Here is a 27,755-nt window from a genome sequence, read left to right as displayed (position 1 = left end):
TGCAGCAAACTTCACAAGTAATACACAACGTTTTGGCGTCTCCTACACCATTTTCAATTGGCAATTGAAAATGGCATAGGAGACGCCGAAACGTCGTATATTACTTGTGAAGTTTGCTGCACATTGTTATATGGAATAAATTCACATTTGTATTACCATCAGAGTGCTGCAGAGTATTTTTTACTAGCCAAGGTCTGGGATTCGTCTGCTGGCGGACACAGTTCATTTAGTGTGCTGCCTATATTGTTTGATATATATAGATATAGAGATAGATAGATAGATAGGACTCCTATCAATCTCCTATCTATCTATCTATCTATCTATCTATCTATCTATATCTTTCTATCTAATATCTACCCCCAGTCACTCTGCCACATGCTGCCCCCCCCTCTCCCGCACATACACTTGGGGTCAGGTATAGGTCGACACCTCCTTGCTCCCCCGGGCACCGCTCTCTCCCCCGCACAGGAATCCTCGGCCCCTGTCACTCAGTGTTGGTGTAGCACATACATTTGCCGGCAGTGTCCCGGGCAGAGTGTCACACATGGCTGCTTCCTGTTAAAAGATAACGGGGCGTCAAGGATTCCTGTGCGGGACAGAGAGCGGTGCTCGGTGAAGCATGGAGGTGCCGACCTATACCTGACCCCTGCAGCTACTGTATGTGCGGGAGAGGGGGGGGCAGGGCACCAGCAGCGCTGAGCACACAGCACACAGCTGTGCGCAGCCTGTCAGATCTCCAGTCTTCCTCTTCAGCAGCAGGATCTTCTGTCCCTAGCCCTGCAGCAGTATATCTACAGCCTGGCTAGAATCGGAAGGTGAATCGGAGCATCAGCTGTCCGGCCCCCACCTCTCCACCCGGCACCCCTCTCTCTCCCTTTACTAGAATCCACAGCGCCCTGCGCTCAGTGTGGGTGAAGCAGGTACAACTATTGTTAACTATTGTTATTGTGTCCTGGACCGAGAGTCACACATGGCGATTCCCCCCGACAGCAGAATAGTATTACCCAGGCCAGGCAGCGTAGAAGACAGAGCGCGAGGGAGATTAACTGAGGGGAGCAGAGCATGCGGCCGCCAGGTGAGGAGAAGCGGAGGAATACCGCAGATACTGTCCTGGCAGAGTTGAGGTCGGTTAACCGACGCCAGTGACGGTATCGGTATTTTAACGGTATACCGCCCAGCCCTACAAGTGACCCAGTGCCATTAAAAGCCATACATGCCCATGCCATCACGTTGCCTCCACCATGTTTTACAGAGGATGTGGTGTGCCTTGGATCATGTGCCGTTCCCTTTCTTCTCCAAACTTTTTTCTTCCCATCATTCTGGTACAGGTTGATCTTTGTCTCATCTGTCCATAGAATACTTTTCCAGAACTGAGCTGGCTTCTTGAGGTGTTTTTCGGCAAATTTAACTCTGGCCTGTCTATTTTTGGAATTGATGAATGGTTTGCATCTAGATGTGAACCCTTTGTATTTACTTTCATGGAGTCTTCTCCTTACTGTTGACTTAGAGACAGATACACCTACTTCCCTGAGAGTGTTCTGGACTTCAGTTGATGTTGTGAACGGGTTCTTCTTCACCAAAGAAAGTATGCGGCGATCATCCACCACTGTTGTCTTCCGTGGACGCCCAGGCCTTTTTGAGTTCCCAAGCTCACCAGTCAATTCCTTTTTTCTCAGAATGTACCCGACTGTTGATTTTGCTACTCCAAGCATCTCTGCTATCTCTCTGATTTTTTTTTTTTTTTCAGCCTCAGGATGTTCTGCTTCACCTCAATTGAGAGTTCCTTTGACCGCATGTCACAGCAACAGCATCCAAACGCAAAACCACACACCTGGAATCAATCCCAGACCTTTTAACTACTTCATTGATTACAGGTTAACGAGGGAGATGCCTTCAGAGTTAATTGCAGCCCTTAGAGTCCATTGTCCAATTACTTTTGGTCCCTTGAAAAAGAGGAGGCTATGCATTACAGAGCTAGGATTCCTAAACCCTTTCTCCGATTTGGATGTGGAAACTCTCATATTGCAGCTGGGAGTGTGCACTTTCAGCCCATATTATATATATATATATATATAATTATATTTCTGAACATGTTTTTGTAAACAGCTAAAATAACAAAACTTGTGTCACTGTCCAAATATTTCTGGCCCTAACTGTATGCCCTACTTGTGACTGTATGTGCTGTTATTTTGAAAAAATGTTAAATAAACTTTATTTATTTATTTTTTTTAAAGATGGATTGCGCCACGCTCCTGGCTGCTAAAATAATGTGAATCCCTGCCCAGGTGACTGTCAGGTGCCTGATAAAAGTTTTCTTCCTGGTGGTTTAGTAATCAAGGAGGAGACGGCAGCAGCCTGAAACAATGATGGGACAGAGGGTGTGTCTCAGACTACCTCTAGGCACTGTTTGTAAACTATTACAGCTGCTCACTAGTGAAGCAAAACTAAAAAGCAGCGAGTAAGCACTGAGGAGGATGGCCAGTAAATTTTTACATGACCTGACCATTTCTGTAAGGCCTGAGTCACTAACCATTTTCAAAGTCATGAGATCCTTAGCAAAATCTGCTATACATATATGTAAAGTTGGTAGTTCTCTCAGGGTTCTTATCGGCACCCCCATGATGCAAATGCCACAAGCAGGCTATATAGGTAGATCACATACGTCTGAGAGTACAGTACATAAAACAGTAGTGCAATGTACTGTATAAGCAATCAAAATTACATGTGACGCAGGGTGAAAGATTTTCGCTGGACAACCCCTTTTTCTTTCAAATCAACTGGTGTCAGAAAGTTATATAGATTTGTAATTTAATATTAAAAAAAATCTCAAGTCTTCCCATATTTATTAGCTACTATATGTCAAGCAGGAAATGTTGTTTTATTTTCAGTCTGACACTGTGCTCTCTGCTGACATCTCTGCCCAAGACAGGAACTCTGTTTCTGTTTTCTATGAATCCCCATAGAAAACCTCTCCTGCTCTGGACAGTTCCTGTCTCGGCCAGAGATGTCAGCAGAGAGCACTGCGTCAGGCTGAAAATAAACAACATTTCCTGCAGGACATATAGTAGCTAATAAGCAGGGGCGGGCTGGGCCGGGGGGCAGGGTGGCATCTGCCCCCCGGGCCGTTCTTCCCCACTTCATTAAAGGGCCGCACAGCTGTCACTCACTGACAGCTGGTTGATGGTGTCAGGGCCGCCCTGCAGCTTCTTGCCTCCCCAGCGCTCTTATCTCTGTCACTTAAGAGCGCTGAGAGGCCAGGCTGTATTGCGGGCTGCCGCTGAAGCTCCGCCCCCTCCACGGCGTCAAACCCCGCCCCCTCCACGCCGTCAAACCCCGCCCCCTCAGCACACTCCTATACTTTTAACTAAAGCCTATGAGGCTTATAGTTAAAAGTAAACTGCTGCACCTTCTCCCTCCGGCCACTAGAGGCCGCTCTGTCCCCCCAGCTGCCACTAATACAGCCTGGATAGAGGAGCCGGAAAATAGAGAAGATGGTGGTCTGCAGGGAGCCAGGTAATTACTGTACAGGGGAGGCCTACAGAGCAATCCCTGCAGCCCCTCTATCCCTCCCCACACACAGCATCCCCTGCAGACCCCCATCCCCACACAGCATCCCCTTCAGCCCCCATCCCCACACAGCATCCCCTGCAGCCCCCCTATCCCCACACACACAGCATCCCCTGCAGCCCCCCTATCCCCACACACACAGCATCCCCTGCAGCCCCCCATCCCCACACAGCATCCCCTGCAGCCCCCCATCCCCACACAGCATCCCCTGCAGCCCCCCATCCCCACACAGCATCCCCTGCAGCCCCCCATCCCCACACAGCATCCCCTGCAGCCCCCCATCCCCACACAGCATCCCCTGCAGCCCCCCATCCCCACACAGCATCCCCTGCAGCCCCCCATCCCCACACAGCATCCCCTGCAGCCCCCCATCCCCACACAGCATCCCCTGCAGCCCCCCATCCCCACACAGCATCCCCTGCAGCCCCCCTATCCCCACACACACAGCATCCCCTGCAGCCCCCCATCCCCACACAGCATCCCCTGCAGCCCCCCATCCCCACACAGCATCCCCTGCAGCCCCCCTATCCCCACACACACAGCATCCCCTGCAGACCCCCATCCCCACACAGCATCCCCTGCAGCCCCCCATTCCCACACAGCATCCCCTGCAGACCCCCCCTATCCCCAAACACAGCATCCCCTGCAGCCACCCCTATCCCCAAAAACACAGCATCCCCTGCAGCCCCCCCATCCCATCCCCAAACACAGCATCCCCTGTAGCCCCCCCCATCCCCCCACACACAGCATCCCCTGCAGCCCCCCATCCCCACCCACACAGCATCCCCTGCAGCCCCCCCATCCCCAAACACAGCATCCCCTGCAGCCCCCCATCCCCCACACACAGCATCCCCTGTAGCCCCCCTATCCCCCCCACACAGCATCTCCTGCAGACCCCCATCCCCACACACACAGCATCCCCTGCAGACCCCTCCATCCCCCCCACACAGCATCCCCTGCAGACCCCCATCCCCCCACACACAGCATCCCCTGCAGACCCCCATCCCCACACACACAGCATCCCCTCCAGCCCCCCCTATCCCCAAACACAGCATCCCCTGCAGACCCCCCTATCTCCAAACACAGCATCCCCTGCAGACCCCCTATCCCCACACACACAGCATCCCCTGCAGACCCCTCCATCCCCCCCACACAGCATCCGCTGCAGACCCCTATCCCCAAACACAGCATCCCCTGCAGCCCCCCATCCCCCCACACACAGCATCCCCTGTAGCCCCCCCATCCCCCCACACACAGCATCCCCTGCAGACCCCCATCCCCACACACAGCATCCCCTGCAGACCCCCATCCCCACACACACAGCATCCCCTGCAGACCCCCATCCCCACACACACAGCATCCCCGGCAGCCCCCCCTATCCCCAAACACAGCATCCCCTGCAGCCCCCCATCCCCCCACACACAGCATCCCCTGTAGCCCCCCCATCCCCCACACACAGCATCCCCTGCACCCCCCCATCCTTACACACAGCATCCCCTGCAGACCCCCATCCCCACACACACAGCATCCCCTGCAGACCCCCATCCCCACACACACAGCATCCCCTGCAGACCCCCCTATCCCCACACACAGCATCCCCTGCAGCCCCCCCATCCCTACACACACAGCATCCCCTGCAGCCCCCCATCCTCCCACACACACAGCATCCCCTGCAGCCCCCCCCCTATCCCCAAACACAGCATCCCCTGCAGCCCCCCCTATCCCCAAACACAGCATCCCCTGCAGACCCCCCCCCCTATCCCCAAACACAGCATCCCCTGCAGACCCCCATCCCCACACACACAGCATCCCCTGCAGCCCCCCCCTATCCCCACACACACACAGCATCCCCTGCAGCCCCCCATCCCCCCCCACACAGCATCCCCTGCACCCCCTCCCCATCCTTAAACACAGCATCTCCTGCAGCCCCCTCCACACACACAGCATCCCCTGCAGCCCCCCATACACAGCATCCCCTGCAGCCCTCCCCCATCCCCACACACACAGCATCTCCTGCAGACCCCCTCCCCCATCCCCACACACACAGCATCTCCTGCAGACCCCCCCCCCCTATCCCCAAACACAGCATCCCCTGCAGGCCCCCCTATACCCGAACATAGCATCCCCTGCAGCCCCCCATCCCAACACACACAGCATCCCCTGCAGACCCCCTATTTCCAAACACAGCATCCCCTGCAGACCCCCTATGCCCACACACACAGTATCCCCTGCAGACCCCTCCAGACCCCTCCATCCCCCCCACACAGCATCCCCTGCAGCCCCCTATCCCCACACACAGCATCCCCTGCAGCCCCCCATCCCCCCCCACACAGCATCCCCTGTAGCCCCCCATCCCCCCACACACAGCATCCCCTGCACCCCCCCATCCTTACACACAGCATCCCCTGCAGACCCCCATCCCCACACACACAGTATCCCCTGCAGCTCCCCCCATCCCTACACACACAGCATCCCCTGCAGACCCCCCTATCTCCAAACAAAGAATCCCCTGCAGACCCCCATCCCCACACACACAGCATCCCCTGCAGCCCCCCCTATCCCCACACACAGCATCCCCTGCAGACCCCCATCCCTACACACAGCATCCCCTCCAGCCCCCCCATCCCTACACACACAGCATCCCCTGCAGACCCCCATCCTTCCACACACAGCATCCCCTGCAGCCCCCCCATCCCCACACATAGCATCCCCTGCAGCCCCCCCTATCCCCAAACACAGCATCCCCTGCAGACCCCCCTATCCCCAAACACAGCATCCCCTGCAGCCCCCCCATCCCCACACATAGCATCCCCTGCAGCCCCCCCTATCCCCAAACACAGCATCCCCTGCAGACCCCCCTATCCCCAAACACAGCATCCCCTGCAGCCCCCCCCCCCATCCCCACACACACACAGCATCCCCTGCAGCCCCCCCTATCCCCACACACACAGCATCCCCTGCAGCCCCCTCCATCCCCCCACACACACAGCATCCCCTGCAGCCCCCTCCATCCCCCCCACACAGCATCCCCTGCAGCCCCCTATCCGCAAACACAGCATCCCCTGCAGCCCCCCCATCCCCACACACAGCATCCCCTGCAGCCCCTCCCATCCTTACACACAGCATCTCCTGCAGCCCCCCTCCACACACACAGCATCCCCTGCAGCCCCCCATACCCCCCCCCACACACAGCATCCCCTGCAGCCCCCCAATCCCCACACACAGCATCCCCTGCAGCCCCCCCATCCCCCCCCACAGCATAACCTGCAGCCCTCCCCCATCTACACACACACAGCATCCCCTGCAGCCCCCCATCCTACCCTCCCCCCCTCCCAGCATCCCCTGCAGCCCCCCATCCTACCCTCCCAGCATCCCCTGCAGCCCCCCATCCTACCCTCCCCCCCTCCCAGCATCCCCCCATCCTACCCTCCCAGCATCCCCTGCAGCCCCCCATCCTACCCTCCCCCCCCCCCCAGCATCCCCTGCAGCCCCCCATCCTACCCTCCCCCCTCCCAGCATCCCCTGCAGCCCTCCATCCTACCCTCCCACACACACAGCATCCCCTGCAGCCCCCCCTCCATCCCCACACACACAGCATCCCCTGCAGCCCTCCATCCTACCCTCCCAGCATCCCCTGCAGCCCCCCCTCCATCCCCACACACACAGCATCCCCTGCAGCCCCCCCCCCTCCACACACACACAGCATCCCATGTTTATTATTATTTTTACTAATAGGGGGTGCGCACATGAGGGGGGCGGGGGAATTTTGACAGCAAAAGTGATCATGTGAAGGGAAAAATGACTATGTTGAAAATACAGAAACCCCAGTTTCCCAGCATCTTGTATTGTACTCAGTGTAATGGAGGTCACCCAGCTTTCCCAGCATCTTGTATTGTACTCAGTGTAATGGAGGTCACCCAGCTTTCCCAGCATCTTATACTCAGTGGTTGGTAGCCTCGGGGAGATGCACAGTAAATCTATACTGTGCAGCTGAAAACCATATCAGCACAATTGTGCTCTTACCAAATATTACCCTCCCAACATCAGTGCAGGGATGGTGGATGATAACCCGGGCCTGTACTTCTGCCAGCAGCACAGTTTGGATAATGTCTCCAGCCCTTCTGGACATTTGTGACCAGGGAATTCCTACTGCTCTGTGTGAAGGGGCCAGAAGTCTCTTTGTCAATGTAAGTCTATGGGACTATGGTTCGGTGTCAGTGCTGAGCCGTCCCATAGACTTATACAGGAAAGTGACTTCCGACCCCTTCACAGGGAACAGTAGGAATTCCTTGTTTACAAATGAATGGAAGGGCTCAATGTGTTATCCGAAGTGTGAGAACATTGCCGCTGGAGGAAGTATTGGAGTGGGTGGCATCTACCTTCCTCGCACCGATGTGGGGAGCGTAATAAAAGGTAAGGACCAGAGTGGTCCTTGAAGGATGGGCCGCTAGCCGGCTACTCATGGGCCACTGCTGTGTACCTGCCCCCCAGGCTAAAATTTGCCAGCCAGCCCCTGCTAATAAGTATGGGAAGACTTGAGATTTTTTAAATAGAAGTAAGTTCCTGACACCAGTTGATTTGAAAAAAAAAAAAAAAAAAAAAGATTTTCACACTCTTGAAGGTATGCCTCTTACATTCACCCTCTGTGTTGTTCCTGTGCAGTTTTAATGTAGTGCTCTGTATGGTAAGGCCATTTGGAGCACTACCCTGCCCCCAGAGCGCTGATCCCCCCCTGGCCAGCCAGTCCCTACTAATGATTATCACTTCAGTGGGCCGGTTTGGCTCTCTGGGGCGGGGTAGTCCTCCCAATGGCCTTACTGTACAAAGCACTGCATTAGAAGTGCACAGGAACAGCACAGAAAATGAAAGCAAGAGACATACCTTTATCCTCAGTGCCCCGGGCACTATAGGGAGCTATCAGCAGAGAGCTATCAAAGGTTCCCCTTTAATAATGGTTTTGAAAGCAGTGTTAAAGGGGTATTTCACTCAAACATAAATTTTCCTTTGTTGCTGCCAATGGTAAAACAATTCCATACATGTTCTTATCTATTCAGTTTCCGTCGCCCAGTTCTGATCCTGCCGCTTTGTGCTGAAGACAAAGAAAACTGTGTGTTAGCTGGTCTCTCTGTCTGTGCTCTGAACCCCCTCATCCCCCCTAACTTTTGAGATGGCTGATTTAAAGAAGTCCCATATACAGCCGGCCAGAAGGGACGGGGAGGAGGGCGAGATGGAGAGAGAACAGCTCACACACAGATTTCTTTGTCTTTAGCACAAAGCAGCAGGGTCAGAACTGAGGGTAGAAGACTGAATAGATAACATGTATGGAATTAATTATAAGTCTCCCCATGGGCAGCAACAGCAAAAGTTATGTGTTATGTTATTTGAGTGAAGTACCCCTTTGAGGCCTTATATTACACAGCCTGAAATGCAAAGTAAGCAAGTACTGATCTGCTAGATCAGCACTCAATTACTAAGCCTATTACATGGGTTGACAATCACACGGCCAGGGCTGTATGCACATCGCTAGCAATGTACGTGTAGTCCTTCTCTTTACAGTCAGCCACACATCTCTTATTACATAGGATGGAGAACCTTCAACCCTTCAGCTGTTGCAAAACTGCAATTCCCATCAATGGAAAATTCTCTCTGAACATGCTGATTGCTGTCTCTATTACACGGGGAGAAATCTGACTGATTTGGACCTTTAGAGTTTGCACATTTCTACTCCATGGCCGGGTTTAGCCTGTATTAAAGCAAAGGATTACAAAAAGAAAACCGCTGATAGATTCCTTCATTCTCCATTATTACAAGGCCATCAAAATTGTTTCCCTCGTTTACCATATTCCCCATTCCATTTTAACCTTTAGGCTACTTTCTCACACAGCAGTTTTTTTTAGAAAACTGCCAATGCATTTTTTGAGTGAAAGCCAGAAGTGGATCCATTAGGAAGCAGAAGTATGAGGGCTGTATTCTATGTATGCCAGCGCTGTTCTTCTAGAGCAGGACATGCTTAACCAGCCTATTAGGGCCTTGCACACTAAGTAAAAGAGGCTGAATGTTCAAGCAGAGTCTGTGCAGCGAATTCCACTCGAAATTCTGCCTTTCCTATTCCTTCAATGGGATTTCTCTTGTGCTTCTTCTCTCCACTCAAAGGATGAACATGTTCATTCTTTGAGAGGAGAGACGGAAGAAAAAAAAAAAAAATCAGATTAAAGTAATAGGAAAGGCTGAATTTCGAGTGGAATCCGCCTTGCGGACTCCACTTGTAAATTCAGCCTTTATACTCAGTGTGCAAGGGCCCTTACACAGTTTAACGATCTTGCAGCAAGGGCTACACGGACATCGTTAGCAATGTCTGTTCACAGATTGCTGCATATCTCTCTCTAAAATATATATATATATATATATATATATATATATATATATATATAAATATAAAAAAAGTGTTAGAATGTGCATCGGCACTACTCACCACAATCGCTGTGGGATCTGATGAAGCGTGAATGCACACACATATATATACACACATATAGGGCTGGGCGGTATACCGCAAAAATACCGATACCGTCACTGGCGTCGGTTAACCGACCTCAACTTAGCCAGGACGGTATCTGCGGTATTTTTGCTTTTCTATCTCCCTGTTAGAGTGCCCCCTCACTGCGCCCATCCTGTGAGAGCGCCCCCCGCACACACGCACGCCGCCTGGCATTAGCGCTGTACATTATGTGCAGGGGCGCTAATATCAGAGCGGGAGGTGGTGGAGGAGCAGCAGTGTAAGAAGGCCTCGCCCCCCGCAAGTCCCGTCCAAGCGCCCGCCCTCCTTACCCGTCCGGTCCCGTCTGAGGCTCCTCACCTGTCCGATACCACCCCACCCCCAGCGGTCCAGTCCCGTCCTGTCCGAGGCCCCCCACCTCTCCCCTCCGAGGCTCCTCCCCCACACACCCGGCCGGCGAACACTGCCCATGTTTCCTGTGTGTGCAGGGACGCCCGCGTGTCAGAGCTGGAGGAGCAGCATTTGGGGGCGGCTGTCCTGTACTTCCCTAAGTAACAGTACAGGAGTGTAGCATAGGAGGAATGAATGGGCTGCAGCAGGCAGGATAAGTTATAGGAGACATCCTGCTGCAGCCCATTCATTCCTCCTATGCTACAGCCCTGTACTGTTACTAAGGGAACTACATTTCCCTGTATAGTAATACACCCCTATCCGCCGCCTTGTATAGTCATATACCCCTGTCTGCCCCCCCCGGTATAGTCATACACCCCTGTCCCCCCTCTGTATAGTCATACACCCCTGTCCCCCCCCCCCCGCTGTATAGTCATACACCCCTGTCCCCCCCCCCCCGCTGTATAGTCATACACCCCTGTCCCCCCCCCTGTATAGTCATACACCCCTCTCCGCCCCCCCTGTATAGTCATACACCCCTGTCCCCCCCCCCTGTATAGTCATACACCCCTGTCCTTCCCCCCTGTATAGTCATACACCCCTGCCCACCCACCCCGCCTGTATAGTCATACACCCCTGTCCGCCCACCCCGCCTGTATAGTCATACACCCCTATCCCCCCTGTATAGTCATGCACCCCTGTCCGTCCCCCCTGTATAGTCATACACCCCTATCCCCCCTGTATAGTCATACACCCCTGTCCGTCCCCCCTGTATAGTCATACACCCCTACCCCCCCTGTAGTCATACACCCCCATCCCCCCCCCCACTGTATAGTCATACACCCCTATCCCCCCTGTATAGTCATATACCCCTATCCCTCCTGTATAGTCATACACCCCTGTCCACCCCCCGCCTGTATAGTCATACACCCCGGTCCACCCCCCCCCGTATAGTCATACACCCCTATCCGCCCCCTGTATAGTTATACACCCCTGTCCGCCACCCCTGTATAGTTATACACCCCTGTCCGCCACCCCTGTATAGTTATACACCCCTGTCCGCCACCCCTGTATAGTTATACACCCCTGTCCGCCACCCCTGTATAGTTATACACCCCTGTCCGCCACCCCTGTATAGTTATACACCCCTGTCCGCCACCCCTGTATAGTCATACACCCCTGTCCGCCACCCCTGTATAGTCATGCTCAGTGAGTTTTTTACTTTTTTGATATTGACAGTTTTTCATAGCAAGTGGGTGTGGTTTGCAAAAGGGGGCGTGTCATAATTATCGTTCAGTTATCGTTACCGCGGCTACATGTGCGATTAATCGCGATATTGATTTTGGCCCATATCGCCCAGCCCTACACACATACACACATTATATCCCATAATAAAGCTTAAAACTTTAACTTTCCTTGCTCCCCGGCTTCCTTGCGTCCTCTTCCCACATTCCCTGCAGCCATGTCTCTGAAGTGACCACGGCCAATGATCGGCTAAGCGGCCTGTCACTGCAGAGACTGCTTCATCAGTGGCAGCAGTGGTGAGCTGGGAGAAGCCAGAAGGACACCCCACACTTTCATTGGCCGCCGACCGCACACCTCCTATTACATGAAGTGATACACGGTCAGCGGCGGATGATTTTCTGCTAAAAAACAACGATTCACACCTACCGTATCACAGCAGAACACGGGTTTTACAGTGAAATCTGTCGCTATACCGATTTCTTTTAAAATCTATGGCACTCCATTCTTGCAGGGGATTTTTATTTCGCTGCAAGAATGTATTGTGCCATAGACTAAAAATTTACTTCTTAGCTTCAGACACCATGCTTATCTGACTGCGTAACCCCAGCATGCTTCTCTATGCTTCACTGGGTCCCTGCTCAGTGACGGGCCGCTCAGACAATTACTGGCTTCAGCAGGACAATGCAGTGATTGGCTGAGCAGGCTGTCATTAGCAGGAACTTAGAGCAGCATGTGGGATCAGGCCAGTGGATTGCAGACAGGTAAGCATGGTGTCGGGAGCTAAGAAGTTAACTTTTACAAGTCTCCATTCCACTTTGGGAATGGAGGGCCAAGGACTTTAATAGAAATCAGTATTGCAGCTGATTTCACTGCAAGAAACCTGCAGGGTAAAATCTGTTGCAAATGCAGAAGATGTGAAGGCCCCCTCAGGGTATGTTCACACACGCTGGAGTCTTACTATGCTAACGCAATGAAGGACGACTGGACGGCAGTTAAATGATGCAGCACTGCAAAGAAATTATTGCAATTAAATGATGCATTGACATTGCCTTTTCATAGTGTTACTGCATGTGTGAACACAGACTTGGGTGGTTGGTTGTTTGGGAAGCAATTCAATTTCACACAGGGCCCTGGAGGTTTGGATTACTTTAAAGAACTTGATTGTGTTATGCTTGTCTAATATTTAAATGTGTTTGGTGATCTGAAACATTGAAAAGATTAAGAAATTAGGAAGGGGGCAAATACTTTTTCAGACCACTGTAGATGCTTATCCCTGTCCATCAGTCCACTTTTCGTAACAGGAGCAAATATTTTTATAACAAAATCACAACTGTATTCTTATATTAATAACAATTTATGTAAATTAATCTACAGGACCTTACCTCTAATGATTTTTGTGGATTTTCAGTGATGTAACCATCAGAAAACCTGTGGATTTCAAAAGTGACAAAGTAAAATATGACTGAGAGGACTGCTAACATAATATACCATAGCAGAATAGCGCAAACTACACCAGTTTACCCAACTTTTTTTTTTTTTTTTTTTTTGGAGGGGCTTATTTTCCTGGATTTTCATGAAAACAAGCATGGAGAAGCATGCAGTAGTTTCCTGCTGCAAATCATCTCTGTCCTCTCTGAAGCTCTTTTGCCTAATAAAATATATTATTCTGTATTCATGCGGCTTCCCTCAAAAGTGGATGTGGTGAGTAGAGAACACAGGAACAAGGTCGGAGATTACCAGGGAAGCCTGGACTGGTAAGTATAATCTTTATTATTTTCTTCACCCTAGCATTAGCCGTGCATCACTACCACGTTAAAAGATAACAATCAGACGGTGACTGTTTCTTCAGCTGATCGTTGTCTTTTTTACAGAGAGGAATAATCTGCCGAATCAGCTTGATTCTGCAGATTACTGCTCAGTGTAAGGGCCCTATTACACTGCCCAATGGCTTTCTGTAATTAAACACTGATTTCCTAGATAATCGGGCAGCAAGGGCTGCACAGACATTGTTAGCAATGTCTGTGCAGCCCATGTAAAAAAAAAAAAAAAAAAAACTCCTACATAGCTTTCCAAGCACCCAGACCTCTAGCTTCGGCCCGCTTCTGGCACTGTATGAAGTCAATGGCCACTCAGCCAATCATCCGGACAGTACCACGGCACTGTCCCATTGATTGGCTTAACGGCCTGTCAACTTCAGACAGTGCCAGAAAGGGGTTGAGACTAGCAGGTCAGGGAGCTTGGACAGCTATGTAGGATTTTTTTTTTTTTTTTACACAGTCACTGGCTGTTGTTTGTGCATTGCTACTACAGGATGCCCAATGATTTTAGGTCTGGATCTAAAGAAACGATCCCCCCATGATAGAGACAACAATCAGCCGATGAAACTATTACAAGGATCTGTGTTGTCATTATTACACAAATATTGTTGCCCTGTGTAAAAGGGCCCTTACACTGCCTATTCAAGCCTATGGAGGTGGGATGAACAATTAGGGACAGCTCACAAGCTAATAGAGAGCCTACAGCGCAAAAGTGGGCAGAGATGTGGGGTTCCACAGCCATTAAGCCGTGCCCCTACGGCACTGCCCCCCAACAATAACATGCATTTTTGAGGGGAGAGACCACAAAGAAATCCTTTAAGATATGAAATGTCCACAACATAAGCTTTGGCTGATTTGGTTGCCTTGAACACTGTATAAATCTGCTCTGCAGCTTGTGGCACATACCGGCTGTGGCTGCAACAGCAGCTTTATAATTGAGAAAAATAGTATTAGTCTTACCGGTAAGACGTTTTCTCAGAAACCTTCACAACTCATGGCCTAGGGACAGGAAGAGCACAAACACAAGAGGTTAAAAGCCCGTCCCCTTCCAACTAGCACCAGTGCATTATAACAATTTCTGAGCACCACGTGATTGTTATATTCAGCAATACAAAATAGGGAGGGATGTTGGTGCCGTTGTGAAGGTTTTGGAGAAAACGTCTTACTGGTAAGACTAATACTATTTCCTCCCCTCACCTTCACGACGGCACCACAGGAGAAAAGCCAACAATTTCCCTTAGGGCGGGGCCACAGCCTGTAGACCTTTCCCACCAAAGCCAGGTCTTCACTGAGCTGAAACTGCCAACTGTGATGCATGGCAATAGTAGTAAACCAGGTGATAGCTCTGCAATTTGATCTAAAGATGTGTAAGCCTTCTCCACCCAAGAAGTGAATATAGCCCTGAATGAAAGGGCCCTGATCAATGACGATAAAAGGTAAGTCACATACAGCCTTCCTGATTCCACAACTGCTGGCAACCTCTTCAGTATTTTTTTGCTCTGGAATTGAATGAAGATCAACCTGATCTTTTCCTCCAGGTGTTACAGGATTCTAGGAACTATATTACCGTTTCCCTACGATCCAGGAATAAAATTTCCATCCTTAATCATCTTTGGAGTTGTTACAGAATGGTCATAAGACAACGAAAGATGATACCACCATGGAAACAAATTAGGATCAGTATGACACTATTCTGTCCCTCTGGAAAAGACAGTAAGGGTCAGTGTGCGGGTCTTGGATTCATCTTATCTAAGATTATGGTCACAGGAAAACTGTCTTGTACGTAGAACAGGAACTTGAGGCTGTACTCCAAAATAGACGATTAAGGTCTTCAAGGGCGCGTTTACGCGTACAGGATCTACAGCAGATTTGAAGTTGCAGATTCAAAGCAAATCCAATCTAAGCCATAAAATCTGCTGCGGATCTGCTGCAGATTCAAATCTGCGCCATTAAATCTGCTGCAGATCCTGTACGTGTGAACGCACCCTTAAAGCGCTCCTCATGTGTTCTAAACACATCTAGGATTCATGATAAATATAATGATAAATAGTAGATAAGGTTGCAACATGCAACCTTAGAGTGGCCGACCTGATACCTTCAGATATATCCTAGGAGAGAACGGTCTCCTATTCTTCTAGACTGTAGAAATCACAGATTCAGAGAGGCCTTTGCTCCTTAACATAGACTCAGGATTCAGGTCGACATCTTGAGTCTTGACAGATCCGGACGGAACTGGTCCCTGATGAAGTAGAAGGCGAAGGCTCAAATCCAAAAGTGAAAGAACCCAGAGGGCTCCAGGACCCGTCTCCGTACAAGGCCTAACTTTACCTTCTGGCCGAAATGGTACCAGATAATGACAGCGGTTTCCCCTGTCAGGATTTCCCGTAGTGTCCCAGGAATGAGCCAAAGATAGAGAAATGTATATAAAACTGGGAATCAAGGCTGTTCAAGTAAATCCACTGCCACCGGATCGTCTCTTGGAAAGAACTTCTATACCTCTGTGTCCTGACAATCTGCGAATAAATCAGAGGCAGACCCAATGGAGGGATAAAATCTGGACCTTCCTCCTTGAGACACCCTTCACTCGTGAGAATGGACTGACTGCTATGATAAACCATGTGAATCTTAAGATATGTGGCTGTTAAGTCCATTAATGCTATCATAGCATCCTCTGGATTAAGTGGAGTAGTCGACTACATGGATTTCATCTAGAATCCTTTGTATCAGACAAATTTGATGGGTTTCAGGTTCATACTAGCCTATATGTTCCATTCAGTTACTAAATAAGGAACAGCTGAAAAGAGCCCCTTCCCCAACCCTGGCACTGGGACAGGGGTCACAACACAGGGCATTATCAGCTTCTAGACACTGTAGAACAGCCCCGATTAAAAAAGCTGAGAAGTTAGGCAGACAAGGAAATATTTGGGGGGGGGGGGGGGGGGGGGGAGAGAAGATAACTTTATGTTTAAGCCCTGGAAGAATAAAATCTAGAATCCAGCTGTCTTGGGTGACACACATCCAAGCCTCCTGAACTCCAGGTTCCCCCCCCCCAGGATAGTGACCTTGACCTGGTGTAGTCCTGGGAGACCTCGGGAGAGCTCCAGTGACCTTCCTTGCCCTAGTACTATAATACTCCTCAATTTTATGATGCTATATTGCACCCATTACTTCTTAAAGGGGTTATCCAGCGCTACAAAAACATGGCCACTTTTCCCCCTACTGTTGTCTCCAGTTCAGGCGCGGTTTGCAATTAAGCTCCATTTACTTAAACAGAACTGAGTTTCAAAACCCCACCCAAACTGGAGACAACAGTAGGGGGGAAGTGACCATGTGTTTGTAGTGCTGGATAATCCCTTTAACTACTGAAGATCTACTTATAACAGAAGAATTTTCCAGATACTATCAAGGGCAGACCTTGCATAGAATGGGATTGTCAGACCCTAGGCCTAAACATATAGCTTTTCTTTAAGTGCCTTATGGCAGAAAAGGTAGAACCCAATTCCTGGCATATATAATGTGCTCCAGAGGGAACCTATATATTTATACATTTATTTATTTTGACGGTCACCTCTGATTGATTCCCATATGTACTGCACAAGAACCCATGTAGCAGCAAGAGAAAAGTAATAGTCTATAAGGGTACAAACACACACAGCAGATACTCAGCAGATACGCAGCAGATTTGATACTGTGTTCAGTTATTTAGATCTAATATGGTGCATATCTGCTGCGTATCGCAGCAGTAAATACGCAGCATATAAGCCGTGTGTGTTTGTACCCTAAGACTTCTACAAACCCTCATTGCTTGAAGAGCCTACAAATGGCAAGGTGATTACTAGTAACTAACCACCTGGGTGTCCAAATCTCATTCCCCCAGGTTTTGGAGAAGGTAAGATCAAATGGGAAAATATTCCCTAGACTCTGTGTATCAAATCGGATAGAGCAGATAAGTCTATAGATAAGTTACTGGATTCAAATAGTTGAGTCAGATAATGTACAAGACTGAAACCTAGAAGCAAAGGAAAGGCCCTGTGACTCCTAGATTTTAGCAGGTACCCCCAGTACGCTGGAAGCAGCTGAAGCCATAAGAAGTTATAGCAATAGGTGTAGTAGCTGCAATACCATCCTTCATTATATGAGCCAACAGATAGGAAGGAAGAACTGGCTTGTATAATGATGACATTAAAAACAGGATGGGCATATGTTCTTCTTAATGAAGGAGAGAGGCCCGCATAGTGACAGATAAATCTTCTAACAGGAGTAGCTCCTTTTCACAAAAATAAAGCTAGGAGCAAAAGCTTTTATACAAATCTATTTATCTATATCACAGTGCTAAGCACCAAGGTGAAGACAGCACGCTGGTGCCCACATAGAGTAATTATATACCACCCTGAAAGGTATAGGGAAGAGGAGAGGGAGATAGAAACTGGGACAATTGGTACTATACAAAAACTGACCCCTAGCAATCTCCCCCAAGTGTAGCAGACTTTAATTGGCACACTTACCACCGGCAGAGGAGGCTAGTCTGCAGCAGGATTCCTCATAGGTGATGCAGTGGATCAGACCTCAGAAGACAGATGACACACAACTCTGCAGATTTTCCAGACTTGCTGCCCGGCGTCCTCGGAAAACCGGAAGTTCTGCCTCTTCCGGCATGTGGCGTCAGCGCACCCCCACTGAAGGCACCGCTGAAAGACTAGGCCTCAGGCTTCACCTCCGCCGAACACCCGTACATTGCGGCCAGAAATTGGTTGCAAACGCCCGACCACTAGGCCACAGCGCCTGCCACGACCAGTCCCGGGACGTGCGTATACAGAGGATAGGTCCGGAGGCCGCAGCAATGGAAAACGCTCTGCGCGCCCCGCTACGTAAGGGATGGCACGAGGAGAACAAGAGGGCCATCCCTTACCCAAGATCCGAAGATCAGCCAGCCGCCTTCCTGGGAAGGAAGGAGGCTAAACCCCGATCGATCCCTGATGGTAAGGGGAAAATAAAACTTCAAACAGGGGGATCTTCTCATCTTAACCATGGATCCCCCACCTCTCGTGTCTGCCCTACAGGGACAGGAAAAGCACTGGTGCTAGTGGGAAGGGGAGGGGCTTTTAACCTCTCGTGTTTGTGCTTTTCCTGTCCCTAGGGCATGAGTTAACTCCTGTGGTGCCGTCGTAAAGGTGAGGGGAGAAATAAAATTTAATCCCATAGCGCGTGGCAAGGAGAGGGGTATGAGGTAGTACATCTGGGCAGATCCCTGCACATATCTAGTCCCTGCGTTTAGTAGGGATGAGTTACAGGCAGAGAGGCCTGTTACTGGCGCCTCTTCCTGTCCCACATCCCCATCGAGCATGCTGACAGGGAGAGAGCGGTGACTAGACATGGGAAGGGAGCTTCCCAGGTGACTACCTCCCGCCCCCCTCCCAGCCACGCACCCGGGGATCAAACTTAATTTTCTCCAGCATAAAGCTACTGCTGCAGCTGCATATATATATATATATATATATATATATATATATATATATATATATATACACACACATACATACATACATACACACACACACATATGTACCTAAATACACATTACAATCAAGGGCCCATACAAAAGGTATCTAATTCTGCTAAGTCAGGCCAAGTACATACATAAAGTCTGACGCAGATTGGCTGGCTGGAACTGCAATGTCACAACCCCAGGTCCCCGATTCCCATAGTACCCATTAAATGGTGTATATTCTGAGTAGAGACTGGTTACAATTGGTGTGACGTTGCATGGCAATAGATGTACCATACCGGTCAAGGGTGCCTCATGACTGACTGCTGTGTTTGTGGTTATTAGCACTCCAGAGATCATTATTGGTCCAAGATTGGATTGCCTTGGTTTAAGAGCTCCCTGTACTGGGTGGGAGGGGGAGAGGGGGAGGGGCATAGTCTGCACAGGGTGGTCTACAGCTCTGTACTCTGACCCAGGAAGTCTCCATCACCTTCAAAATCATAGCAGATCCATTTCAGGCTGGGGCTTGCATCAGGGGACAGGACTGTGGAGGTAATCTCTTCATAGCTGTAACCCCTCTCTCCACGGACAGAGAGCACTGCTATACTGTGCCCAGGGGCGTAACTACCACTATAGCAGCCATAGCGGCTGCTATGGGGCCCGCCGCATCAGGGGGCCCCATGGCCTGCTCCTGCAATACACTGGGCCCCCTGAGCCGTCATCATTTGCAGCACCGGGGGGGGGGGGGGCCCAATCAAAAGTTTGCTATGGGGCCCAGCCATTTCTAGTTACGCCCCAGACTGTGCCCACATATGTCCTGCTCCATCCCGCATGCTACCTGCAGTCTCTGTCAGCCCTTGTGTTTCCCATCCTCGCCATTATGGGGATCTGTAGTTCCATCCTGTATCTACAAATTCCTGCTGTTTTTTCAGGTTTATGCTCTTACTATACATTATACACCACATACTGATTGCTATACTGTACAGTAACTTATAGTATCACATATTCAGCTGTTTATAAATGTTTGTTTCATTTGTTTTACATGTTATTCGGAATAAAAAAATCAATTTTTGGGGTGTAGAACCAATTGTCTGCATTTCAATGATTTCTTATGGGAAGTTTTGCCCTGGTTTAAGAGTGGATTTGGATTACAAGCACAGTCCTGCAACAAATTATACTCGTAATCCAAGGCACCACTATAATAGGTTATTTTTTAAGCCATTTCTTCTTCCTTGATTTTAAATGTAAAATAATGCACTCTAAATATCATGAGGATTTAGGCGTAGTGATTTCTAATATCCTAAAAATAAGTCACCAGTGCAACCAGGCGGTGGGGAAAGCAAATTGTATGCTGGGCAGCTAGAGGTATAACCAGTAGGAAAAGGGAGATTACAATCCCGCTTTATAGACTGTTGGTGGTGAATGGTCTGAAGCACAAAACATATCAGGAAAGACCTAGGGATTTCAATATTTAAATCTGTATAGTCTGGAGAAAAGTGGTGATAGGGGGGACATGATCGAAACTTCTAAATATCTTAATGACCTGAATAAAGTTCAAGTGTTAAAAAGTGTTTTAAATTAAAAAAAAAAAAAAAAAACTGAACACAATTACAAGGGGACACAATCTGAGGTTAGTTGGGGGAAAGATCAGAAGCAATGTGAGAAAATGACTTTACTGAAAGAGTAGTAGAGGCTTGGAACAAACTTCCAGCAGATGTGATTGGTAAATCTACAATATTTAAACCTGCCCAGGATAAACATACATCTGTCCTAAGATAATAATAAGGGAAGAACTAAAAGAACAGACTTTTTCTGCCAACAATCTTTAATGTAACACAATTCACAAAACCTGTCTCCCTTACTTACTGATAGTAAGAGGTCGAGAGAGAGAAAGAACAGAAGCAGGAGTGGCTATCCCAAAAGGACAGGATTGACTGCTTTCCTCTAACTAGGTCTGTTTAATTTCAGTTGAGAAACCTATGACCTATTAACATAGACCGTTTTTGTTTTTTACATCAGCGATAAGTGAAGTTACTCACCGAGATTCTGCAGCTTCCGTCATTGTACCGGACTTTACCCACGATATAAACTTCTATTCAATTACCGCAACCAAACACTAAGAGCACAAAAGTTACAAAACAAAAATTACAACAACTGAAAGATGATCATACGTGAAAAGACTCATGTAACAATCCCTAAACCCTCACATTTTACATTGTTATTGCTCATATCCCCACATGCAAGCTTGGCCAAATGAATGTAATCTGAATGGGGAGAAAGGGCCTGTTCACACTGCAGAAAACAGGTGGAAATTCCAAGCAGAATCCCGGCCACGGACTCCGCTCGGAATTCTGTCTGCCTTACTGTCTCAATGTTATGTATAGGGCACCTGGGGATTCCACTTGGAATGTCCGCCTGTTTTCCACAGTGTGAACGTGCCCAAAGGAGTAAACCTCTAGAGGCCATATTTATCAGCTTCAGTTTCAAGCTAAATAATATTTTTATTTTTTGGACACTCCGTTATTAAAGAGGATATGCGGAGAGGAGAAAAGGTCCTACCTGTTATGCTTGGCGTTGGGTAGGTGTGATTCCGTAACATGCACCCAACCCTCTTGAGGGAGGAAGTGGAGCACCAGAGAGCAGAACAGATAGGACCTTTCCTGCTTCACACACACAAAGTAGCTGTGATCTGTGAGCAAATCAAAGGGCTTCTCTCAGTACTTGAGTATGTTATAGAAGAATATATGTATCGGTCTAATGACAGGACTTTGCCCACACTGTTCTTCAATGTTGGTGTCGTCCTCGAAATACTATTTTATATTTTGTCTGTTTTTCAGATGTAATTTGCATGATACGGTTGTATTTTTGCTTCAAAATGACAGCTGTCCAAAAGACGACCAAAATACAGCCACAAAAAGACATTGTGTGTCATCTTATAGGGCGGGTGCTGAAACTTTGGAACAGGACTGATGAAATTGTGGTCACTGCATACGATGGGGGTAGCTAAAAAATGTCAGTATCCCCACTGTATGCGGCGACCGTATAAAGGGACGAGAAAGCTGCAGGAGTCTGAGGAATGGAAAAAGGATACGGCAGAGTAGCGCTGTGCCTAGAAAAACACACCTCTTTCACCCGTCTGGTCCGCCCTTGTATCCTACCGGTATTACTGTACCTCTTTCTCTGCCTCTCAGATCTTGCTGCTGTCTGATGTTTTTCATACATTTTTATTTGGCGTGCATTGGAAGAGGGGTGTTCTTATATGGCGAGTATATCTCAAACTCTATATTTTATCTAGAAAATTTGGGGGTTGTCTTATACCCCGGAAAAAAACAAACAGTACTGTTTTTCTTTTACTGTTTTTCTTTTACATACCAACTTGCAGTAGTAAGGGGAGACATGGACCTTTCTGCTGCCACCAATGTTAGTACTGGCAGCTGTAGGGCTGTCTAAGTTCAACAGTTCCTGGTCCCCTTCCCCATATACAGTATATTCTTATTATAAGACACAGTACCCAGGAGTAGGCTGTCCATTACTGTAGTACAGTGCAGCAGTCTCAAAGTGAGCGCAGTTTGCTATCTATGTTGGGCAATCAGGTTGCAAAGTCAACTGTACAACACCCAATGAATTCCATGGACAAGCTAATTTCTATAGGACTCATGCAGGAAGCCACTGGGTGTCATATGGGTGCATAGGCAACTGCCTAGTGTGGACCTGCATGTGTCCATGCCGATCTGAAGAACTGTTAAGAGAGGCCTTACTACCCCATTCCGAGTTTAATGGATGACATGGAAGGCCTATTGTGAAATACCCCCCACCACACCCGCACAGCAACATCTCCAATAGGATGCCGGGAACAGGGAAACTGTATGAATACACATGGCGCTGGAATGACCACGGCATACATATTTATACAGAATTCCTGCTCCCGGCATCATATTAGAGATGCTGGTGTGTGTGTGTGGTGGGGGAGGTCCATTACAAGAGTTCCATGTCTGTGTCATCCCTGGAGGACGGAATGGGCGGATAAGGCCTTAAAGTATAAATAATTTGTCAGTCATTTCCCCACTGAGTTCAGGCTTGTTTGATGCAGGTTTGTGGCTTCTGCATCATTGTTGCTTCTCTATACACAATATACAATTTACACACAATATGCAACAAATACACAATATAACTCAATATTCAATAAATACAATAATGTAGCAACCTAAACAACATAGCTGCTAGATGAGGGTACACCCACAAGAAAGCACAGCATGCTGGGACTTGTAGTTCTGCAGCAGCTGACTGGTCATCTAGCTCTTCGGCAGCCTTCCCCAGCCTGTCACCCTGCTGCTGTAGTCCTAGAAGTCCCAGCGGCAGCAGCAGGCGGCTGTAGTTGGTGACAGAGTCCCTGGATGCAATGATCTGCAGAGCTGTGCATCACCCATCAGCCCCTGCTGCCAGTCCTACCCATGCTGCCTCTGTCCCGGTGCCTGATACCTGTCACAATAGCGCCCGGTAGCCACAGTCCGAGTGTCGCCACCTGCGCCCGGCTGCAGCTCCACAGTACACACAGTGCACACAGCGCCCCGCTCAGCCAGGAAAGTTCTGGATTCGCCGGGTACTTACTACGGTTGTCAACGAGGAAGTGACAGCACAGAGCGGCGGCTCGTATCTCAGCAGCGGCACCAACAGGCCTGGAGGAGGAAGCGCTCAGTGGCGCCTGCTGATAGAGAGCGCCTGAGCCGTGTGAGGGGACTCTGCAGCTCCTGGGCCCGTCCTCTCCGGGTGACAGCGGGGCAGTGCGGCACCTAATAGGCGGCTTCTTTAAAATTGGGCATTTCTCTTTTTAATTTAATCATATTTTAGTCGTGATGGTACCGACCCAGGGATACAGGGACTACAGAGACTTGTCAGACCTGCCGTGTGGTAAATCTGAAACAAAGTTCTGTTTCTGACTGTGACCTGTGTCTTTGAGGGAAGTGAAGGCGACCTGTGAGGACGGTGTCAGGTGTGTGCCGGCAGCTATTTTACCTCATATCATTGGTGAGCTGACACATGGAGGGTCTCCTACACTATAGGTGGGGACACAAAACAACCAGATTCCGGCTTTTAAAGCAATCTGATTGGTCGTTAGGGGCAACTGGTCCTCTGTGGGAAGTTTGCTAGACCTCCCCCTCAGGTAAGTATGAGCGTTCTCTGCTGTATATGGTAGTATAAAGTGCCCGAGTTATATGGCTGCTGCAGGGGAGGCGGCTATCTATGTGCCCAGGTACTCACAGGGGACATAGAGGTCCATACTGCAACAAGTACTCTAATAGGAAATGTTAGAGTAGGCAGCCAAGCAACAGGGGAGAAAAAACAATCCAACCCTTTCTATGGATCTGGGGTGCAGCAATTTAACAGTTTCAGAGCTCCTGGCATCATAATGAATGATGATTCCGGGAGTTCTGAGGTCCAGTCTGTAGCATCTGTAAAATCAACTGGTGTCAGAAAGTGCCAGAGATTTGTAATTCACTTCTCTTAAAAAGTCTTCATACTTCCAGTATTTATCAGCTGCTGTATGTCCTGAAGGGAGTGGTGTATTTTTTCCAGTCTGACACAGTGCTCTCTGCTGTCACGTCCATATGTAGACTAGGGATGCACGATGCACCGAAATATCGATACTACTATCGATATTTCGGGCAAAGATTTCCTGGTATCGATACTTTATATTAAGCTGCCTAATAACGCAGCTTAACATAAAGTATAGAGCAGAGAACACTGCCGGCGGCTAGCAGAGCGCCGGCCATGTTCTCTGAATACAGCCCCCTGCCCCCTGGCGTCACTTCCTCCTCCTCCACCCGCCCGCCCCTTCCTCCGCTCACTGCAGGGATAAGTTATAGCCGGCACACAGTGATCGCTAGTGCCGGCTATATAACTGTGCAGATGCCGCTGTCACACTGACAGCGGCATCTGACCCATCCTGAGCCTCTCCAGAAGCAGTGGGGGTCGGCTACTATGTGTAGCAGACCCCCGCTGCTAATGACCCGCAGCCTGTCACACCTCAGCCTCCTGTCCCTCCTGGAATGCAGCCGGTGTGAGGAGCTGTGAGGGCTGCGCTTCTCAGTGTGAGGTTGGTGAGGCTCTGATGCCGGCTCGCTCTGTCCATTTGGGGCGCTGTTCCTATGCATATTCATGTATGCACACTCTCGGTGGCTGCGCTTCCTGACCGGCCTGAGTGTGCACACATGAATATGCACGGAGGAACGGAGGCCTGACAGCTGGGGGAGCTTCCCGGACCTGTGGGGAGGCGGGATTTGTAAAGGGAGCTTATTTAAGGTGGAACAGACAGCCTTAGGGTATATTCACACGGGCGGGCTCGCAGCGAGATTCTCGCTGCGAGCCCGGCAGGTCCTGTCAGTTCCCATAAACTACATACTTGCTGCGGTCTAAACGACCGCAGCGAGTATGTAATTATACCGCCCTTAACCCCTTCTGCCCCCGCCGGCTCCCCCGCTGTAAGCAGCATACATTACCTGTCCTCGCTGCACGGGTCCGGCGTCCTGCTCTCCTGTCCGGCCAATTAGTGTGTTGCCCAGCCGCTGATTGGCCGGGCGGGAGAGCAGGACGCCGGACCCGTGCAGCAAGGACAGGTAATGTATGCTGCTTACAGCGGGGGAGCCGGCGGGAGTAGAAGGGGTTAAGCGCGGTATAATTACATACTCGCTGCGGTCGTTTAGACCGCAGCAAGTATGTAGTTTATGGGAACTGACAGGACCTGCCGGGCTCGCAGCGAGAATCTCGCTGCGAGCCCGCCCGTGTGAATATACCCTTAATCTTGGCAAGCAGCAAAGGTTAATCTTCCTGCTGGCCTAGGTTCAGGTTGTCTGTTCCACCTTAAACTCCCTTTACAAATCCCCCCTCCCCTCTGCTTTGACAAGCCTCATGCTTTGAGTGGTACCGCAGTAAGTGAGAGCAGGGGATGTGTGCCCCCTCTAGTGTGCCCCCACATCCCTGCCCTCTAGTGTGCCCCCATATCCCTGCCCTCTAGTGTGCCCCCACATCCCTGCGCTCTAGTGTGCCCCCCACATCCCTGCCCTCTAGTGTGCCCCCCACATCCCTGCCCTCTAGTGTGCCCCCCACATCCCTGCCCTCTAGTGTGCCCCCCACATCCCTGCCCTCTAGTGTGCCCCCCACATCCCTGCCCTCTAGTGTGCCCCCCACATCCCTGCCCTCTAGTGTGCCCCCCACATCCCTGCCCTCTAGTGTGGTCCCCACATCCCTGCCCTTACACCCCTGCCCTCTGACAGGAACTGACCTGCCAGGCAGAGTAACCCTCTCTTGTCTGTTCAGACCTGGCAGCCTTTACCAGCTCCCTGCAGTGTGGGGGTTGTAGTCTGTACCCAGTGGTGGATTAAATGTACCCTGGGCCCTGCGCTGTTCACCCAACCTGGACCCCCCGGTCAATCCGCCCACATTATAATCCACTACTGCCCCCCCATGCTGTCCCCAATAAACACAATGTTTGGTCCCTTGCTGCACAGAGGATGTCAGGAGAGCAGGGGGCTGATCTTAAAGGGGAGGTCACAGCAGCACAGAGAATGTCAGGAGAGGAGGGGGCTGATCTTATAGGGGAGGTCACAGCAGCACAAAGAATGTCAGGAGAGGAGGGTGCTGATCTTATAGGGAGGTCACAGCAGCACAGAGGATGTCAGGAGAGGAGGGGGCTGATCTTATAGGAGAGGTCACAGCAGCACAGAGGATGTCAGGAGAGGAGGGGGCTAATCTTATAGGGGAGGTCACAGCGTCACAGCAGCACAGAGTATGTCAGGAGAGGAGGGCGCTGATCTTATAGGGAGGTCACAGTAGCACAGAGGATGTCAGGAGAGGAGGGGGCTGATCTTATAGGAGAGGTCGCAGGGTCCCAGCAGCACAGATATTGTCAGGAAAGGAGGGGGCTGATCGATAGGAGAGGTCACAGCAGCACAGAGGATGTCAGGAGAGGAGTGTGCTGATCGATAGGGGAGGTCACAGCAGCACAGAGGATGTCAAGAAAGGAGTGTGCTGATCGATAGGGGAGGTCACAACAGCACAGAGGATGTCAGGAGAGGAGGGGTTTGATCTTATAGGGGAGGTCACAGCGTCCTAGCAGCACAGAGGATGTCAGGAGAGGAGGGTGCTGATCTATAGGGGAGGTCACAGCAGCACAGAGGATGTCAGGAGAGGAAGGAGTGTGCTGATCTTATGAGAGGTCACAGCAGCACAGAGGATGTCAGGAGAGGAGTGTGCTGATCTATAGAGGAGGTCACAGCAGCACAGAGGATGTCAGGAGAGGAGTGTGCTGATCTATGGGGAGGTCACAGCAGCACAGAGGATGTCAGGAGAGGAGTGTGCTGATCTACAGTGGAGGTCACAGCAGCACAGAGGATGTCAGGAGAGGAGTGTGCTGATCTATGGGGAGGTCACAGCAGCACAGAGGATGTCAGGAGAGGGGGGTTGTATTTTTTTCCGAGGTATCGAACTGGTATCGAGTATCGAACTCAAAATTCTGGTATTGTGACATTACTAATGTAGACACTATTCTGCTGGACTTAACAGATGGGTGCTGTGTTGCTCTGTGTTGATGTGAATTCCCTGTAGATCCTGAAGAATCTGTTCTGCCCAACTTATCAAGATCTTGGTCACTTCTATCTATGGACAGGATCTGGTGCCAGTTTGTTCACAAAGTAGAAGGCATTATGGCTGTCTGACTGCACCAGAACTCTCTCTTTCTGGACCAGAGGCTTAAAGTATAAGT

General features: G+C 49.9%; 1 protein-coding gene across 3 annotated transcripts in view; it reads right to left on the bottom strand.

Moving 5' to 3' along the window:
- The window catches only part of SUGT1 (SGT1 homolog, MIS12 kinetochore complex assembly cochaperone), a 104,405-nt gene that overhangs the window by 52,768 nt on the left and 23,882 nt on the right, over positions 1 to 27,755 (bottom strand). The window contains exons 1-3 of one of the 3 annotated variants that reach the window (XM_069970584.1): positions 23,606 to 23,994; positions 21,037 to 21,113; positions 13,078 to 13,123 (exon numbers count right to left, since the gene is read on the bottom strand). In XM_069970584.1, coding sequence (XP_069826685.1) covers positions 13,078 to 13,123; positions 21,037 to 21,059 — 69 coding nt within the window. In that variant the 5' untranslated portion in view covers positions 21,060 to 21,113; positions 23,606 to 23,994. The other 2 variants (XM_069970583.1, XM_069970585.1) reach the window with 2 other exon arrangements.

This window comes from Dendropsophus ebraccatus, chromosome 5 (assembly GCF_027789765.1).
Source record: "Dendropsophus ebraccatus isolate aDenEbr1 chromosome 5, aDenEbr1.pat, whole genome shotgun sequence".
In the NCBI taxonomy this organism is placed as follows: domain Eukaryota; kingdom Metazoa; phylum Chordata; class Amphibia; order Anura; family Hylidae; genus Dendropsophus; species Dendropsophus ebraccatus.
This window is presented reverse-complemented; position numbering and strand designations above follow the sequence as displayed.